The sequence below is a fragment of the Podarcis erhardii genome, assembly GCF_964252035.2.
Source record: "Podarcis erhardii genome assembly, chromosome: 1".
Lineage (NCBI taxonomy): Eukaryota > Metazoa > Chordata > Lepidosauria > Squamata > Lacertidae > Podarcis > Podarcis erhardii.
Window position 1 is genome coordinate 128464785 of NC_138497.1, and position 18948 is coordinate 128483732.

Here is an 18948-nt window from a genome sequence, read left to right on the forward strand (position 1 = left end):
GAGTGATGTGTCTCGAATCCTGTACCCCACCTGCAACACGGGAATAATTAATGATGATGATGATGGACAGTGCTGGAAGCGCCATCAGGCAGCCCTGTTTAGGGAAGTTTTTAATATTTAATGCTGTATTGTTTTTAACACTTGATTGGAAGCTGCCCAGAGTGGCTGGGGAAACTCAGCCAGATGGGCGGGATATAAATATTATTATTATTATTATTATTATTATTATTATTATTATTATTATTATTATTATTTAATTTACAATTTCCTCGCACTAGAAAACCCGACTGCGTTTAAAAGCAAATGAACCTTTGCATATTTCCCCCTCCCCCTTTTTTCCTTTGGCTGATGGAAACCGCTACCACCAAATTACAGAATTGTAGAGTTGGAAGGGGTACCCAGTGTCATCTAGTCCAACCCCTCCCCCCCCTGCAATGCAGGAATCTCAAGTAGACCATAGATATAGAAACGCGGAAACAATAAAAGTCATAAGCACCATTTATTTATTTTGCAAGCTCTCATTGTTGCGAGACAGACAGACGAAACTTCAAAAGCAAACCAGAAAGTCTGGGCTGCTTCCTCCTACGGTGATAACCACCTGGGCTCCCCCTACTTCGGCTCAATGGATTGCGCCTAGGGAGGGGAGGTGGAAGCGGAGAGGAGAGTCTCGTTTCAAACCCCGCCCAAAGGAACGCCGCCCATTGCTGCGTTGACGTAGTTGGGGAGTGGGCGAGCTGGGCGAACCCATTTCCGAAATAAACGGGGGTAGGGTAAAACAAACACACTTGCTTCATTTTTAACTTGAACTCCCTCTCTGTATGAGGAAATAACCAACCCCCCACAATAAAAAAAAAAACCCTTTAGGCCCAACCGGCGTCACACACTCGACCCTCAGCACGACACACTTCTCTTCTCTGCCGCCCCCCTCCCACTGTGTGACGGCTGTGAATAATAGTTCCTTCCCAGCAAGCCTCGCCTCCCTCCTGCCCGTCACCCGCGTGTTCTCGCGTGGTTTCCTCTCCTCTCGGGCGAGGTTGTGTGGAGAGGGGGGGGAGTAGAAGAGGAGGAAAAGGGGGTGGAGACTTGAAGCCGCTTCAGACCGCCCGCCTTCTCCGTCCTCCGTCGCGCCGCTTAGTCAAGCTCGTGCTCCCTTGGACGTTCCTTTCCTGCCTTAAAAGTCGGTGAGGCCCGAGGCGCGCGGCGGGATTGATAGCTCGCGGGGGGTGGGGGTGGGGAGAGAACGCGGCTTGGCGGGCGCTGATTGGGCGGGGAGCGCGGCGGCGCGAGCCTGGCCCGTAACGGCCGCGCTGGCAGGGCCGGTTGCTGGGCCTGCTTCTCCCCTCCTCCTCCTCCTCCTCCCCCCTCCTTTCCCTTCACTCGCCCGCGCCCTCTGGCCCGGCCCGGCCTGGCGGGTAACAAAGCGGCGGCCTCTGTTGGGCAGTGACGCCGCTGAGGGAGGGAGGGGACGCGGCTGTGGCGGCCGGGAGGGGCAGGCAGCAGCGCGGGACTCAAAGCCTAGCCGGGGCGGCGGCGATAGCGGGAGACTTCCCCCTTCCCTTCCTTTCCGGGGCCATCGCTTCCAGCTCCTGCAGCGGCCGCCTCCGCCCGGAGGGCTCGGTGGGTAGGCCGTGAGGGAGGGAAGGAGGAGGGCGCCTCGGGTCGGCTGAGGGAAGAGCCTTCCGGGAAAAGGCCCATTTCCGGCCCCAGGCAGCGGCACGAGGCTAGGCAACCCCCCCCCCCCCCACAACTACACAAAAAATACGTACACACGGCCTACCCGTGTTTGTAGATGGGGGGGGGTCTTTCCTGAGGGGGGTGAAGGGTGGAGACACCTCCCGGGGCTGAGTGGGGGAGGAGGAGGGGACTCAACGTTTGGCGATTGCATTTTGAAAAGAATTTCTCTCTTTTTTTTAATAATAATAATTTTTATTAAGTTTTCCATTTTAACAATCCAGTCACATCACACTGAATATTCCAAATTGTACAAATACATAAAGTCCAAATATTTTGCCAAATTATAATTTGTTTTTTTTGTTGGGGGTTCCCATGTTTCAAGTTCAGTAGGGTCCAATCATCTCATGTTTCTATACTGCCTTGAGTGTCAGAATTTCTCAGCCTTTTTGCTTCGGTGCGAGATGATTAGCTGGCACGTTTTCCAAAATCTGTATGCGCTCGTGACTCTTGGTGGTTGTTTTTTCTGGGAGAGACCATGGTGGGGAAAGGAGGAGTTTTAAATACCACGAGGATGGGTGAAATGAGCCCTGTGGATAAAACAGCTTTTTGCATCTCTCTCCCCCCCCCCCCCGCATTTTTTGCAAAAGCACGAAGGGCGTCTTAAGTTATTTTCCTTCTTCTCCCTTGGCACCATGAAGATGTAACATTATTCCAAGGCACACGGGGGGGGGGTTCCCCTAGCTAAGCAGTAGCCATGGGGTTGTTGGTAAGTTTGGTCCCCTCAAAATCCAAGCCCTGCCACCCCACAAACGTGAAAGAGGATAGCTGGTTTCACTCTGGTTATGCTATATGCTCCCGGAATGCATTCAGGAATTCTGAGAAATTTTGGCCCATCCCCAAAACTTCATTCACACCCCAATACCTAGAAACATGCCGGAGAAATGTTGGCCCTGCCTTGTGTTTTTTAGACAGCTATGATTTTTTGGAAGAGCAGGTACTGTAATCCTAAGAACACCTGCTCAGAATCATCCCATTTTGTTCAGGTGCAATTAGTTCCAAGGAAGTGGTCATAGGACTACAGCCTTGTTGGGGTATACGGAGTACCACAAATACCCCTTTAAAATACTCCTCTCGTTCTTGTTTACAGTTTAATCTGGAATGAATTCAAGAACAGGGCTTTAAACATTGTGATACTCTTGCTGCTCCGCCTGCCCCCCCCCACCCCTCCCTTTTCCCTTGAAGCCTTAAATGCAGTTCATGCTTTTGTTTTTTTGTGTTAAGGCTGGATTCTATACATACAATATGTTTGGACTGAGAGCCTCTCTTTTTACATATAATTATGAAGTCGAGGTGTGAGGGCATAGCCATGTACCCCTTGGCTATCTTGATACTTTCATCTTATGATTCATCTCACTGCAGGCAGTGTCAGGCGGCTGGATCTAACCAGCTTAAAATCTATCACAGTGCCCCTAGCCTAGTGTTGCTGTGGGGCATTGCACTGAAATAAAAATATTGCTGCACCAATTACCCAGCAGTGCTTGGAGCCCACTGACATGGGAAAGAGCCCACAAGAGAACGCTTTGTCAAGGACCTAGTCCTGACTTAATTATGGCCTTACTTAGTTTTAGGCAGAGCACTGGTAAAAATCATGAGGTTGGAAGTCCCCCGATTCCAAGTTAAGTTTGACCCCAAGTTCATTAATAGGCCTTGATAGGTATCAGTCTCTTGGTCTCAGCCCCAGCCCTCTGATGTGTTGATAACTGCTGGTCCAGTATCAACTACTCGCCTCAGAAGTCAAAGTATTTGGTCTTCAAACCATAGATTCAGATCATGGTTTGAAGGCAATGCTTGATTTGTTCTAACCATACTGTAGTTGGTTCAGTTTAGATCTTAGGGAAAACTGTGGTAACAACCAACTGGGAAAGGGAGAAGGGAATTCTTATGCAAGGGGGAAAAGGAGGAAGAAAAACATCATGTTTCTAATCTCTCAGCCCAGGTTTACTCAATTTAGGCATCATAGAACCCGAGGTCTGTTATGTATTTTGAAACATAGGAAAAGGTTTGTAAACATTTAATGTTTCCAAACATCAAAGTAGAAAATAATACTTAAATAAAATAGGAAACCATTAAGATGCATTTTTAGGATGTTGCCAATAGCTGGCAGATGCTTAACTGAAGTCTTCCCAAGCTCTTAGGGATCATCGGCTTAACTGATACATCTTGAAAATTTTGTTTCTTTCCATAGGGTGTCTTTTATGAATAATCAAAAGCAGCAAAAGCCAACGCTATCAGGCCAGCGTTTTAAAACTAGGAAAAGAGGTAAGCTAATTATATGTATGCTTAATTAAATTGTTTCTGTATTATACAGTTGGACATCTGAGAGAAAGTTTGCTTGTGTTCTGTACTGTGTTTTTGCGCGCATACATACACACACACACACAAATCTGCATTGACAGTTTGGTGGAAAGTCTTTAGGATTGATCCTTGATCAACTATACCTTCTTTATATTAAGGCAGCTATGTCTTGCATATAATGCAAGAGTGAGAGTAGTATCAATATCCCTGTTGTTGTTTTCTTCACTTATCACCTGCTTTTAAAATAAAAATATTCGTTTTAAACAGAAATCTTAATTTTATTAAAGCCAGTGAACTAATGAACCCATTCTCCTTTGTCTCCCAGTGACAGGTTTTTAGTCTGTTTAAAAATCACATTGCAGCCTTTGATTTATCTTACACAGATGTTCTCACATACTGAACTTGAACAAAATTATTCACTGTGAGTTGTATCCAGCAGCATCCTAGCCTGAGTGAAATAGACTTATGCTCATGCAGCAGGACTTACCCCTTCTTCTCTGTCTAATCCTGTATGCACCTTCCGCACCTGCCCTTCACCCAAGGATCACAGGGTGGTTTACAATATCAGATAGTATAAAACCACTAAAATACATACCATAGTAACAAACAAAAAACAACAATCTACACACAGTTTAGAAGGCCATAGATTGGCTCATTAGCCAAAGGCCTTGGAAAAGCAATGGATGCAGAAGTAGCCTTAAACTGTGTATCTGTTCCTTCAGAGGGAATGTAACCCCATCAAGATCAGGCAACCTCCTATCCATCCAGTCAAGAGAACCACCCACTAACAGTGCCTCAATCTTATCTGGATTGAGTTGTAGTTTTTGGCTCTCAACCAGTCCATTATCGAGGCAAGACAATGGTCCAACACATCCACTGCCACAACTGCAGATGTAAAGGAGAAGAAGAGCTGTGTGTCATTGGCATATCGCTGGCAACATACTCTAAAACTCCGGATGACCCCACTCAGCTGGTTCATGTAGATGTTAAATAGCAGGGGGAATACAATCCTGAGGAGCCCTACATTGAGGGCTCCATGGGGCCATATGGTATTTGTACCCATGGATTCAAATTTTCATGGTTCTTTAATGCCTGGCTTTAGGAGAGATGTTTGTTTTAGATGGGTAGGTGCTATATTTAACTTTTCTTCAAGCCGGTCAACTACGAGCTTTCAAAGGTGTTATGGCTAGGAAAGGGCCTTAATTTTGCCTCTGCACAGGGCGTATATCTCTTGCTACTATGACATATAAATAGTCCAGCCAACTGGCTATGTGGCATGCCAGAAAGCACAGGAATACTAACTTGTGGGTAGTAATTATGTTAAAGAGTGTTTGTCTGTTAAGTGTTTCTTCAGTAAAAGGGGAGAAAAGTGTAGCTTTAATGAATTCTAAACTGAAACGTCGTTATTTTAAAGATTATTTTGGTATGGTTTCAGTTAAATGACTTGTGAAGGTGAAAGCAAATCTTGATCCTATGACTTAAAAGATGTAGCACATGAACTTCTGTGCCAGCATAAAAACATCACAAAATTGATTATTGCCATTGAGCCAGAATCCTGAATCTAGTATTTAGAGTTGGGATAGGTCCATGATACAAGGTCTTATTTGAACTCATTTTTGTAATCCTCGTTCAACTTTATGGTGGACCTTCCAGCTTTTTTGTTTTGTTTTTGTTAAACCTTTGAAACTGAAGGAGCTGCACACTTCTTGTCAGGATGTTCTAGGGAAAAGAGTGTAATCTGATGTTTAGTACCGCTCTGCTTAAATAAGTGAGAAAGAATGAAACTGGACTGAGTGAAAAAGGTGGAATTCCAATAAACAAATTAGTATAGGTGGGAGTGGGACCCGGAAGCAGAAATAGATAACTACTGTCTTGATCTGCTGAAACATGGTGGGTGAGCTGGAGTGCACACATGGCATAATACTGTGGTATTAGTCTTTGGATAACAAATGCCCAGTATCTTGAGGATCAAAGAAAACTGATACCTGAGTTCTAAATGACATAAGTGAAAGAAGATCCTCTCATATTCATGGAATTTTCTTCTGTGTAATGTTTTCAGAAATTTTATTTATAATTTTCATTATTACCATCATGTAATGTTTTCAGAAGTGGAGTAGCAAGCAACTATAACTTAACTTTGAATTGCTATGGGTGGTGGTAAAATTTTAGCCCATTATAAATAGACTGATAATAGGTTAAAACAGAAATTAAGATTTCAGGTGCAGCTGATATTTTGATTGTTTTTTACCAGATATTCTTGGCCTAAGAGAGTGCTCAAACTGACAACACTTTTGCCAAAAATGATTTTGCTGTGGCTGTGGTCCTTTGTTTTCTATCTGTTGTATACTTCTGGTATCTTACAGTGAGAGTATCTTGTGTTCTAGTACAGATAAGTGGCTTATTTGAAGCTGAGAAGCTGACCATTCAAAGATCTTGAGGGATATAGCAAATTCATGAAGGCAAGCCCATGAAGTTTGTATTTTTAATAGATGAGTTTAAAGAGAACTTCTGCAATGCATTCATATGAGGGTTTTTATAGAGAGAACCAGAATGTAATAAAATGGCGAGAGGTAGAAATAGCTCTTGGAACTGCTGGTGAGAGTTAGCTAGCTCCGTAATAAACTGATTTGTGTCAGAATCCCTATTTAAAGTGAAAGGGAAATACCTATGTTTGTGGAAGATTGAAGCAGACCTTAATGGTTGCTCAGTCATGAACGCTGTACTCATGGCTTCCACATCCTGAAAATTGGGCTGGATACTGGTTGATAATTCAGGTAATTATTGTCAATTTACTGGTGCCACGCCAGAAAAAGAAGGGTGTAGCCAAAGGCTGATATGGAACCATTTTATTTTGATCTATAGAACGTGGGTGCTAACTTTTTAAAGGTAAATTTCTTTGAATACAAAGCACACTTCTTGACGGAAAAGGGTTCGTTTTGTATTTTGCTAAAAATACCAAACCATTTTTCATGCAAAAAAGGGGAAAGCATAGATCTTTAAAGGGCCTGGTGATGGGCCTCTCCAAAGTGTAATGGAAATCTCCAATAACTTTTAAAGTGGAAAATGGCCATAATATGCTCCCCTGATGTACAGTATATTAAATGCCAATCTTCTATCTCAGCAGTGTGCCGTGCAGTGTGATAGTTGTCCATATACAAAACTTGTTGTTTTTCTTTGTGTTGTGATTATTGAGATGTTTTGGACAACAACTTGCATTAGCCAAATAGATGTTGTATTCGAGAACATCTGGAGGGCAGCTGGCTGGCAAAGGCTGATGTATCAGCAGTATGAACCTGAACAACAAGAGTGAGAGATACTGGGGAACTGGGTTTGGAACTTCACATATACAGAGGCCGTGTCATGCCCCAGCCCTAGAAGGCTCTTTTACCCACTACTGTACTGTTCTCTAGTGATAGCTACAGATAGGTAGCCGTGTTGGTCTGACTGTGTATCTGAAGAAGTGTGCATGCACACGAAAGCTCATACCAAGAACTGACTTAGTTGGTCTTTAAGGTGCTACTGGAAGGAATTTGTTTTGTTCTCTAGTGAATTAGCATGATTTGAGTGCCCTACTTCCTGGTCAACCCTGACTCTCGAAGGGTATTTCAAAGAAGAAAGGTTTCCAACCTTTGTTCCTCAACATCTATTGAGGAGCTACATTACAGAATGGCCCCACAGTAGGTAATACTGCTTTAGAATCCACTTACTTTCTTCTTGACTCAAGTTTGCTGTCATCATTCACAATATCAGTAAAGAAAAATCCTTTTATCTTGTTCTGTGAACCACTCTGAGACTTCCAGGTATAGGGTGGAATATTAATTATTATTATTATTATTATTATTATTATTATTATTATTATTATTATTACAGTGGTGCCTCGCAAGACGAAAAGAATCCGTTCCGCGAGTCTCTTCGTCTAGCGGTTTTTTCGTCTTGCGAAGCAAGCCCATTGACGGCTTAGCGGCTTTTAGCGGCTTATCAGCTTAGCGGATAAGCGGCTTAGAAAAGGGGGGGGACCGCAGGAACTCGCAAGACATTTTCGTCTTGCGAAGCAAGCCCGTAGGAAATTCGTTTTGCGAAGCACCTCCAAAACGGAAAACTCTTGTCTAGCGAGTTTTCCGTCTTGCGAGGCATTCGTCTTGCGGGGCACCACTGTATTATTATTATTTTATCTGGCTCCACTATTTTTTCCAACTGTCAGCCTGAAATTAACTGCCACTTTGTTGTGTGTGTTATTTGTACCCATATAACTTGCTGTGATGAATTTCATTGATTGAACTGTGTACCTAAATTGGGGCCACTCTCTGTAATATGATTTTGTATTAAAAAACAATGTAATAAATAGTACTATGTTCACAGAATATTTATTTATTTATTTATTTATTTCAGATGAAAAAGAGAGGTTTGACCCCACTCAGTTTCAGGACTGTATTATTCAAGGTTTAAATGAAACTGGCAGTGACTTGGAAGCAGTAGCAAAATTCCTTGATGCTTCTGGAGCAAAACTTGATTATCGCCGCTATGCAGAGACACTCTTTGACATTCTGGTGGCTGGTGGAATGCTGGGTAAGTGACCTTAAGAGGGGCTCTTTTGGCTTACAAGCGTGCCTGTGTATTTGCATGGTTGGACCTTAAAACTAACCAACCATTCATTGGTCATGATCTCAGTTGCTACTGATTATGTAGCCTCTGTACCCTCCAGAATATAATAGCATTAGAGCTCTTTTCTCTGTGAAGAGTTTCACACAGAAGTGATGTAGTATTTTATGGTAGCTGTTAGTAACTGATGATCCAGTTCAAATTTAGGAAGATGAAAGCTTCTAGTCAGCCTTCAGTGTTTTCCTAAAAAACTAGCATCCCTGTAAGAAGGTGGGGCTCCTAATTCTTAGCACTGGGAAAGATTTTTATCTTGCTCCGTTTGCCATTGAACTTTAAATAGTTGGTTTTCACTTGCTGTTGATTTACTTTACATTGCATTGTATTAAACTTAAATGCTGTTCTAACGAGTGAAAGTGATCTTAGCCAATGTTAGCTTTTCTTGTAAAACTAAACACTAATTTCTCAATAGCCCCAGGTGGTACACTGGCAGATGACATGATGCACACAGATGTCTGTGTGTTTGCAGCACAGGAAGACCTAGAAACGATGCAAGCATTTGCTCAGGTTTGTTTTGTTGGCTTTTTAAAAAATGGCTTTTCTTGATTCTACCTCCCTGCAATATAAACATCCACAGAAAAGCAAGATTGCATGTATAAAGAGGGATTGTTGAGGGCTTAATTGCTGAGGGATACCTGCTGGCCCTGACCAGAGCCGGAGCAGTGATGGGCACAGCCAGAGACAAAAGTGTTCTGGATTATTGAAGGGGTGGGATTTCCTTATCCTCAAGTCAAATAATAAGGGGAAAAGTTTTTAAAAATCAGTTGATTTTATCAGGTAAAATACTGCTTCTTCCAGTTGTTCTGAAATTACATAGAGAGGGGGAGAGCCTGACAAAATGAGGAAATTGACAGAAAGAAAGGTACTGCTGGGAAGCAGAGATTCTGGGGAATCCCCTTGCTGGGGAAGATTCTGAAGGCGCATGGGGAACATAAAACGAAAGCAGGAATGCATATGGCCCCTTGGTATCAGGTTGCCCACCTTTTCTATGAAAACTATAGTCTTAATTGCTAACATTTGTCTTTCAGGTCTTTAACAAGCTGATCAGGCGTTACAAATACCTGGAAAAAGGCTTTGAGGATGAAGTCAAAAAGGTATTGCAAGTTGAAACTATTTTTTGGACCATGGCCTTATAGATACTCCTGTATATTTGTGTGTTTGTTACTATTTAGCAAAACATTTAGTCTGCATGTGCACATCTTCCTTGGCTAGTCACTTAGGGCCTGAAAAAAAGAATAATTTCTGTCCCATTTATAAAAGTTCTATTTTCTGGTTACCTGGAGGGTATAGTTCTCCATAGGCATCAGAGTAAGTGGCTGTGCGGAAACTTCGTGTAAAACTTTCAGTCATTATAATAAAAACTCTGCAAAAGGGGGTCCTTTTCTTGTTTCCAGTGATACATTCCTTTATATCTCATGGTAGCATTCATAAATGATTTCAGCACTTTGCTTCTTTCAGAGTGTTGACTGTGCCTTTTTCCCTTTGCAGTTGCTGCTATTCTTGAAAGGTTTTTCAGAGTCTGAGCGGAACAAACTGGCCATGCTGACGGGTATTCTTCTGGCCAATGGGACACTTAATGCGTCAATTCTCAACAGTCTATATAATGAGAATCTAGTTAAAGAAGGTAATTGTGGTAAACTATTTTGGAAGTATTCCCTGTCTGTTTTGATATTTAGAGGTGTATTCCTGCACAGTGTGCTAGGTTTCTCTTCACCAGTGGAAGTCCTGTCCAACCCCAGTTCCTAGCATATGAGTACTGTATTTTTTGCTCTATAAGACTCACTTTTCCCCTCCTAAAAAGTAAGGGGAAATGTGTGTGCGTCTTATGGAGCGAATGCAGGCTGCGCAGCTATCCCAGAAGCCAGAACAGCAAGAGGGATTGCTGCTTTCACTGCGCAGCGATCCCTCTTGCTGTTCTGGCTTCTGAGATTCAGAATAGTTTTTTTCTTGTTTTCCTCCTCCAAAAACTAGGTGCGTCTTGTGGTCTGGTGCATCTTATAGAGCGAAAAATACGGTATTTTTCTCAGAATTTTACAATACAAGACCCAGATTTTTTCTTAAGATTCACAGGTTGAAGTAGGTACTAGGTAACAGACTGTGCATTTGTTTTAGTTATAGTGAAGCAAAACCTTACCATTTAATCATGCAATGTGACCTTTGCACGTCCAGTAAGAGTGCTAGAAAACCTTTCCTCATGAAGCCACTCAGGAAGTGATACACAAAGAACGATTTCATTATCAAAATCTGCTAACAGTTTGAGACAACAAAGCCACTTGTGTTTTTATACGCTAACCTGTGGCCTACAGATGTAGATGGACTACAACTCCCATCATTCTTGACCATTGGCCGTGCTCTATGGCAGGGTTCCCCAACCTTGGGCCTCCAGCTGTTTTTGGATTACAATTCCCACCATCCTTGACCACTGGTCTTGCTAGCGAGGGATGATGGGAGTTGTAGTCCAAAAACAGCTGGAGGCCCAAGGTTGGGGGGGAACACTGCTCTATGGGACTTATGGGAGTTGGGAGTCCAATCACGTCTGGAGGGCAAGGGTAAGTCACATCTGATAGTAGGACAGTATTAAGCAGGACACCTCTTCAAGAGTATTAAAAGTAACCATACAACTTCTCATGCAGGTGTTTCAGCAGCCTTTGCAGTAAAACTGTTCAAATCATGGATAAATGAAAAAGATATCAATGCAGTAGCTGCTAGCCTTCGTAAAGTCAACATGGACAACAGGCTGATGGTAAGTAAATAAGATAATCTACTTTTGGTGATGAAAATGGAGTAATTTGAGATGTGCAACTTTTTTTAAAGTACACCGCAAATAATCAATATCAATGTTTCAGGAACTCTTTCCAGCCAACAAGCAAAGCCTTGAACACTTCACAAAATACTTCACTGATGCAGGATTAAAGGAACTCTCTGAATACGTCCGGAACCAGCAGTGCATAGGGGCTCGTAAAGAACTGCAGAAAGAACTTCAGGAGCAGATGTCACGTGGGGATAACTTTAAGGATGTAAGTACATTGGTTTCCTCTGCTCATAGCTTATGAGCCTCTTTGGTCTCTAATACTCTTGTTTCGTAACTTTGGCATCTGCCATGGCAACCAAGGAAGGTGAAAGTAGTGTTGTAAATAAAAATATGCCCTTTTCCCTTATGGGGTATCCAAGAGCCCATATAGAGTCCTTACATAGGTTCCCTATTGGTAGGAGAGAATAACAGAGGCCAACCAGAGAATATTGAGAAGCAAAGCAGCTAGTAAGCTTGATCTTTATTGATCTGTTGCAACAGGGTGCTCCCCTCACACACAGGAGAGGAAGAGGACCCCCAAAATTGCTGTGCAAGGGCTTATAAAGACTTTTGAAATTCCCATCCTGTAGATCAAGACCACCCCCAGAAACATTATGCATTCATCACAGAAGGGGTGTAACCTAAGACCACCCCTCAGATAAGGCGATCTAAAACAGAACATTTGCATGTTGTTTTCTCCTGTCGCTTTGTTTATTTCCTGTCTGGCAGGTTACTTGATTGGATTTCTTGGGGAGCCTGGGCAGTCTTTTGTAATGATAAGGCTCACACCCTTATTCAAACACAGATTAAGACAGGATTTGTGAAGGAAGAGACAATGGGGAGGCTTTTCCATTTTGACCATGCAGAGAAATATTTGCTCAGTTTAGGAATCAAAATGGTTCCAGGTTGGCTTTCCTGTGCTGATCTATGTACGTGTGGTTATGAACGTTGCCATATATCTAAGACCATAAAATTCCTATCACAGTAGCTTGGTTTTCTAGCTGTCTCAATTGCTGTAACAATTTTTGCTGTTAAAATATTTTCTTTCCAAGTGTGTTTGGCGAATTAACATTACACTAATGTCCGCACAATGTAAAATGCTGACAGCAAGGTGGGAAGTATGAAACCTTGTTTAATAATGTTTGAAATAACTGCAGATATTTATGAAAATAATGATAATGTTCAGGAACAGTTAAGCATGTTCACATATACATTTGTACCTGTTCAGGCTATAGCCTTTTCACCTGTGAATAATGCTATTGTGTTTATCACATTTGCATCCTACAAGGAGTCCAGGAAAGCATGCATTGGGTTATCTTGATCTATGCAGTAAGCCCTGTGAAGATGCAAGATGGTGACGTTCTCCAAGGCCACCGCCCAAGGAGCTCTGTGATTGAACAGAGATTTGATCCCCTTTCCTTGGCAAGGGTTTGGGACGCAGCTGGCTGGTTTCACCTTGCTTCCTAAGGACTGGTTGTTGCTACAGTGCACAAACCATAGATGTTTTAGGACTAGAGCTCCCACCATCCCCAGGCAGCATAGCCAATGATAGCTCGTGGTAGCTGGGGATCCAAGCAGTTTGGAGGGTGGAAGGCTACCATAGTTGGGCTGCCCAGTTTCTGTGCTTGGTTTCCATGATCAATGAGAAATGTATTAAGATTTTATATTCTAAAATGGGGGTGGGGAAGGAGAAGCAAGATGCCTGTCTCTATAGGCAGAAATTGTAGAAAGGAATGGGAGAATGGCTGTTCCCACCTTGAGCTGTGTCTTGAATTTCACATTCCGAGTCTTGACAGAAATGTCTTAAAAGGTGGTGCACAAGATACCCTCCCTGCGAGAAGTGAGGTTACAGGGAACCAGGCAGAGGGCCTTCTCGGTAGTGGCGCCCGCCCTGTGGAACGCCCTCCCATCAGATCTCAAGGAAATAAACAACTATCTGACTTTTAGAAGACATCTGAAGGGAGCCCTGTTTAGGGAGGTTTTTAATGTTTGATGCTTCGTTGTGCTTTTAATTCTATTGGGAGCCGCCCAGAGTGGCTGGAGTATAAATGATAAGTAGCAGTAGCAGTAGTAGTAGGTGTTGTTGTTATTACTCAAGGGCGGTGCCAAGTATTGTAGCATTTACTTCTTGGGTAGAACAAAGCTAATCTCTAGGCCCAAGGAAATCTATATCTGACTTCCGGGTTGATGCGATCGGTGTAATGGCGGATTCCCTCCGAGCTCCGGAGGGAATCGGCTCCTCTGAGGACGGGTCTTGCCGCGCCGGCGACGCGGGGACCCTTAGAAACCACAGGTGCGGATACCTGTGGACCTGGTGACTCGGTGGGCACCTTAAGCGCCCCCCTTGACAGTCGAAGAGCCTTTTTAAAGGCTGCGGAGAAGGTACGGGGGGTGGCGTGGTGCTGAGAGTAAACCGCTACCTCAGTGGAGTGAAGCCGCAAGCCATTCACCGGAGAGCGTCAACTTTCTATCTGAAAATTCGATTGGATACAAACACCCCGTGAGTAGAAGAAAATTTGGACTTTTAAAAAAATCGTTATTTTTAAATCGGGCAAACGGGGGGATGTGCTAAAGGGAAGTCCGCACCCCCCCTTCATACAGGCAATTGGAAGCAAGGAGCGAAAATCTAAGATCGGAAAAAAGATTTTATGTTTACGGAAACTGGTAAGAGACTTTAATAACTTTTAAGAACAAGTTTTATCTTGTCAAGTTGTGCTGGAGGGAAGAGACGAACTTTGGAAACTTTTGTGACCCCCCCCCCCTTGGACCTGGGAGCGTCCTGCACCAATCTAGCCTTAAGGAATCGGAGTTTGACAGCTGTCAACTGAGCTGTCAAACAGCTGAACAAAGGACAAAACTGTATTACTATATATCTCTTTGGTTTAAAGGTGTTACATATAAACAGACATGATTTGAAACAAAGTAAATAAACAATAGGGTAAAGGATTGCTGGCGTAGAACTTTGAACAATGGCAATCCCCCTAGGGGAAACCAGTGACACTACAATGGCTGCAGAAGGAAAATTACTAGCACAAATAGAGAGAGCCTCTTTTCTCGTGGGAATCTTACAAGAACAATACACGACCTTGATTTTCAAAACAAACAACCTTGCTGATGGAACTAGAGACTTGTTCTTGAGAGACTCTGTAGCTCAACCAAATATGACATCTTTGGAGGGGGTGAAGGAGGAAGTCGGAGAAGAGAAAGTGTGGAAACCTATGTTGCCAGAGAACAAAGAAACCTTTTGGATTACAAAGTATGAAGACATGAGACTGAGGAGAAAAGTGAAGGAGGAAGCCCTTGGAAACTGTGGAATTATGAAAATTAAAGGAGTAAAGAAATATAACTGGGACTTTCTCCTCTTTTCTGGCCTTTATTATCTGCAACCTGGAGGACTTTTGGTAGAACCCTGGCAACAAGTTTTCTCAATTAGGCTTGAACTGGGAGAAGAGGAAGAAACTGTAACAGACACCCTTCGAGACCTGGAAACCAGCAAAAAGGAATATCAACAGAAAAACCGGAGAGAGACTGAAATAGACTTGAGGGCTGGAGATGTGAGGAATCCTGGCTAGGAATTTTATGGGAGGATAACTACCTGGGAAGGGACAGATACCCGGGCAGGGAGGGAGGGGGGAAAACAGATTCTTGAAAAACTTTATGATTTTTGGTTATTGAAAATTTGATTTATACTTTAATATAAAAAAAGGGGAGATTGGTATATAAATTTTGATTGATCTTAGAAAAAAGGATTTATTGCATATAAGAAGATAGGGTAATAATATGGGGTTTAATAAGATGAACTAAGTTGGAGAATAATGAGATTAAGTTTAGAGAGAGGAATAAGAACTTGCTGAATTAAATGGGGGAAGTGGGATGTATGTGGGGGGAAGTCATATGTGTTGTTTGTTGTTAAAAAATTTGAAAACCCAATAAAAATTTATTAAAAAAAAAAAAAAAGGAAATCTATATCTGAAAATCTAAGCAAAGCTTGTCAATACACGTGCAAGAATGTTATGTAACACTCCCTGGAATTGCTTGTCTAGATCATCTTGTATGTCAAGGAAGAGATGAAGAAAAACAACATATCAGAACAGACAGTGATAGGCATTATCTGGTCCAGTGTAATGAGCACTGTGGAATGGAACAAAAAAGAGGAGCTAGTAGCGGAACAAGCCATCAAGCACTTGAAGGTATTTGTATGTTCATTTTTAAAAAGTATATCATATAAGCAAACATCTGTGGGTCCATTTCAGTGCAGGCATGGGTGCAAAGTCCACGTGATCATTCCCTCTGTATCCAGCTCAGTTTTCAGGTGCTCATGCAGATGTCATGTTAGGGGTAACCCCGAGGTTTGCAGACACATCAAATGAATTTTTTTTAAAAAAAAAAAAATGATTGTAGCTGGGGTTGTACATAAATGTGTCTCCCACCACAACCCACCCCCAAAGAAAAATAGGAGAGGGAAAGCCCCAAACAGGCCAATATGGGACTGAACCTGCTCAGTGGGCACAAAATATGCACTGGACAGTAGGACAGGGAATGAAAGCTAGTGGCTAGTACCCCGAAAAAGAAGTATTCTATGCTGCATAATGATGTATGGTTTCAGTCATAATACTGAATATGCAGAGAATAGGCTACATAAAAATGAGAACTAGATTTTTCAAACGGATTCTCTTCATTTCTCCTGATTTAATATAAGTTTATTATCTCATTCAGTGTAAACCTGTTGAAAGTGTACCCTGAATGCCACAATGTAGGGCACACATTCTTCCTAAAATGTTGAGTTCCTGGATTTCGAAAAATCTTACTTACTCTTGTCTGTAAAAGAAAATGGAAATCACTAATAGGTAACTTGGCAGTGCATGGTTCTAAGACTGGGGTGAGGAACCATGGGCCCTCCAGACGTTGCTGGACTATAACGCCCATGAGTGCCCACAAATGTGGCCAGGAACAATGAGAAGCTGCAGTTCAACAGCAGCCAGAGGCTTTTTTCCCTTCATGAAAGAGGCATTTTCTGGCAGCAGGGTTTGAAAATGTACATGTCCATTTTAGGACAAATTACATGTTGATGATTTCTGATAAGCCCCATTTTAAGCAGTATTCTGGTGTACGCTAGCTTGTGCATAACAAGTAGGCAAAACATTTTTATTTATCAAATTTGTATACCACACTAGATTTGAAGATCACATGGCGGTTCACAACATAAAAAAACAAAAGGAAAGCACAAAATATGTAATACAAAAAACAACCACCCATAATTCCCTCTCCAACACATTTAAAAGGCACATTTATGGAGAAATGGGGAGCTGTTGATCAGAATAAAAGCGTGTGTGGTTTTTTCCCTGTACGTAACTGTTCTTACAATCTTCACAGCAATACAGCCCTCTTCTTGCTGCCTTTACAACCCAAGGTCAGTCTGAACTGACTCTGTTGCTCAAGATTCAGGAGTACTGTTATGACAACATCCACTTCATGAAAGCCTTCCAGAAAATAGTGGTGCTCTTCTACAAAGGTAATGGTTTAACACTTAGTCATGTGTAAAAGAAGATAGAACACTCAAGAGTTTAACATTTTAACTCTCTTTAACTTATTTTAACTACTTAACCTGTAGCTTCTGATGCTTATCAGTAAGGTCTTAATCTCAAAGAAGAAAGCTGCAGCCCATAATTCCATTATGCCATTTGAAAAGGGTCTTAGTCTTCTGGTGTTGCATCCGCTTAAACAAATTTCTTGACAAGCCCACAATAGTGTTAACAGAACCCCGCTACCCATTGTGATGTCAAGTGACTTTTTTGAGATGTGGATGTATCCTGTTGATGAAAATAGGATGTCCTAATGAAGCTTCAAGGGACTCGAGTGGTGCTTTGGGTTAAACCACAGAGCCTAGGGCTTGCTGATCAGAAGGTCTGCAGTTGAATCCCCGCAACGGGGTGAGCTCCCGTTGGTCGGTTCCTGCTCCTGCCAACCTAGCAGTTCAAAGCACGTCAAAGTGCAAGTAGATAAATAGGTACTGCTCTGGCGGGAAGGTAAACAGCATTTCCGTGTGCTGCTCTGGTTCGCCAGAAGCGGCTTAGTCATGCTGGCCACATGACCCGGAAGCTGTACGCCGGCTCCCTCGGCCAATAAAGCGAGATGAGCACCGCGACCTGAGTCATCTGCGACTGGACCTAACGGTCAGGGGTCCCTTTACCTTTTTAACGAGGCTTCAGTTCCAAAGATGTGATTGAGCAACATATAAAATGTATTGCTTGATGAACTGGTCAAGTCTAGTGGAAATTTACAGCCCAAACAATGCTAAGGCCACGGAGCATGAGGAACGTGGCTTGGCAAACTTACTGGTGGTTGTTTTTTTAGAGGGTTTGCATTTAAGCACTTCTGTGCTTTGAAAACACATGGTGTGACTTGGCATCTGTTTTCTAAACTGTGCTGCATGAAGGGATAGACACTGCTTGCCCTAACCCCACTTTGTTTTCAACAGCTGAGGTTCTAAGTGAAGAACCCATCCTAAAATGGTATAAAGATGCACATGTTGCCAAAGGAAAGAGTGTCTTTCTGGAACAAATGAAAAAGTTTGTAGAATGGCTCAAGAATGCTGAGGAAGGTGAGTAAGCCTGATGCAATTCCGCTTTGCTTACTGTGCATTCATTTGAATAAGTTTAGTGTTCTCATGCTGGAATGCTTGTTTGTTTTCTTTCAGAATCTGAGTCTGAAACTGAAGAAGGTGACTAAGTTGTCAAAAACAGTAAAGCAAACAGGAGCAGTAGATAAAACGTCATGTCTTTGTGTCCTGATTCTTACATCCTACCTCCCTGTATCAAGCATGATATAAGGGCTCTCATGGCAAATTTATGTTTGTGTTTTCTATGGTCATTAGAGAACACCAGATTTAGGTTTTTAAAACCATGTGTTAGTAGCTTACAGGAGCTATAGATTTGATTCTAACATTGCATTAGTTTTTTGAGTTACCTTCTACCTCCTGTATTTTCTACTGTAACATAATTTAAGGCCTTCCACAACTTAAATTCATTTTATCCCTGGGTTTTCTATAAAAAAAGTTTACAAGTAGACATGATTTGGAAAAATGAAATTTGTTATAAAAATTCTGTTTGCAAATTAAACTGTACAAGTATCCACAGTAAAGAGGCCATACTTGTGTAATTGTGTGTGAAAGATAACTAGATCCAAGCAAGAGTGATGGGATTCCTAACATCACATCATTCCCTGTTCATAATACCACTGCAATTTGCAGTCACTAAGCTCAGTATTCAAACTACGCTCTTTGCCTTCAGCTTCCTGGTTCTGGTGTTCTTGCAGTCTTAAGCAGATCCTTGAACAATCTATATTCTCTTTGAAAAATGTATTTTTCCGCCTTGCTATTAGTTGGAAACAGAACGAACAATTTGCATTGACCATTTTTGAGCAATGTTGTATACTACTTTTTAGCTTGTAGTAAACCAAGTCCTCAAAAATTA

General features: G+C 42.3%; 1 protein-coding gene across 3 annotated transcripts; it reads left to right on the forward strand.

Annotated features, from left to right (window-relative positions):
• The first annotated feature begins 1030 nt into the window (after nucleotides 1–1030).
• On the forward strand, nucleotides 1031–18616 carry BZW1 (basic leucine zipper and W2 domains 1). Of its 3 annotated transcripts, none has more exons than XM_081838710.1 (12): nucleotides 1031–1181; nucleotides 3920–3993; nucleotides 8419–8595; nucleotides 9098–9192; nucleotides 9714–9779; nucleotides 10174–10309; nucleotides 11319–11428; nucleotides 11532–11702; nucleotides 15520–15666; nucleotides 16850–16988; nucleotides 17955–18077; nucleotides 18174–18616. In XM_081838710.1, exons 2-12 carry the CDS (start codon nucleotides 3930–3932, stop codon nucleotides 18203–18205), a joined length of 1260 nt encoding a protein of 419 aa, XP_081694836.1. In that variant the 5' UTR covers nucleotides 1031–1181; nucleotides 3920–3929; the 3' UTR covers nucleotides 18206–18616. The 3 variants fall into 3 exon arrangements, with proteins under 3 accessions (XP_081694836.1, XP_081694838.1, XP_081694837.1); XM_081838712.1 differs by having other exon boundaries at nucleotides 1035–1177; XM_081838711.1 differs by lacking the exon at nucleotides 1031–1181 and adding an exon at nucleotides 1457–1617.
• The last annotated feature ends 332 nt before the right edge of the window (nucleotides 18617–18948 follow it).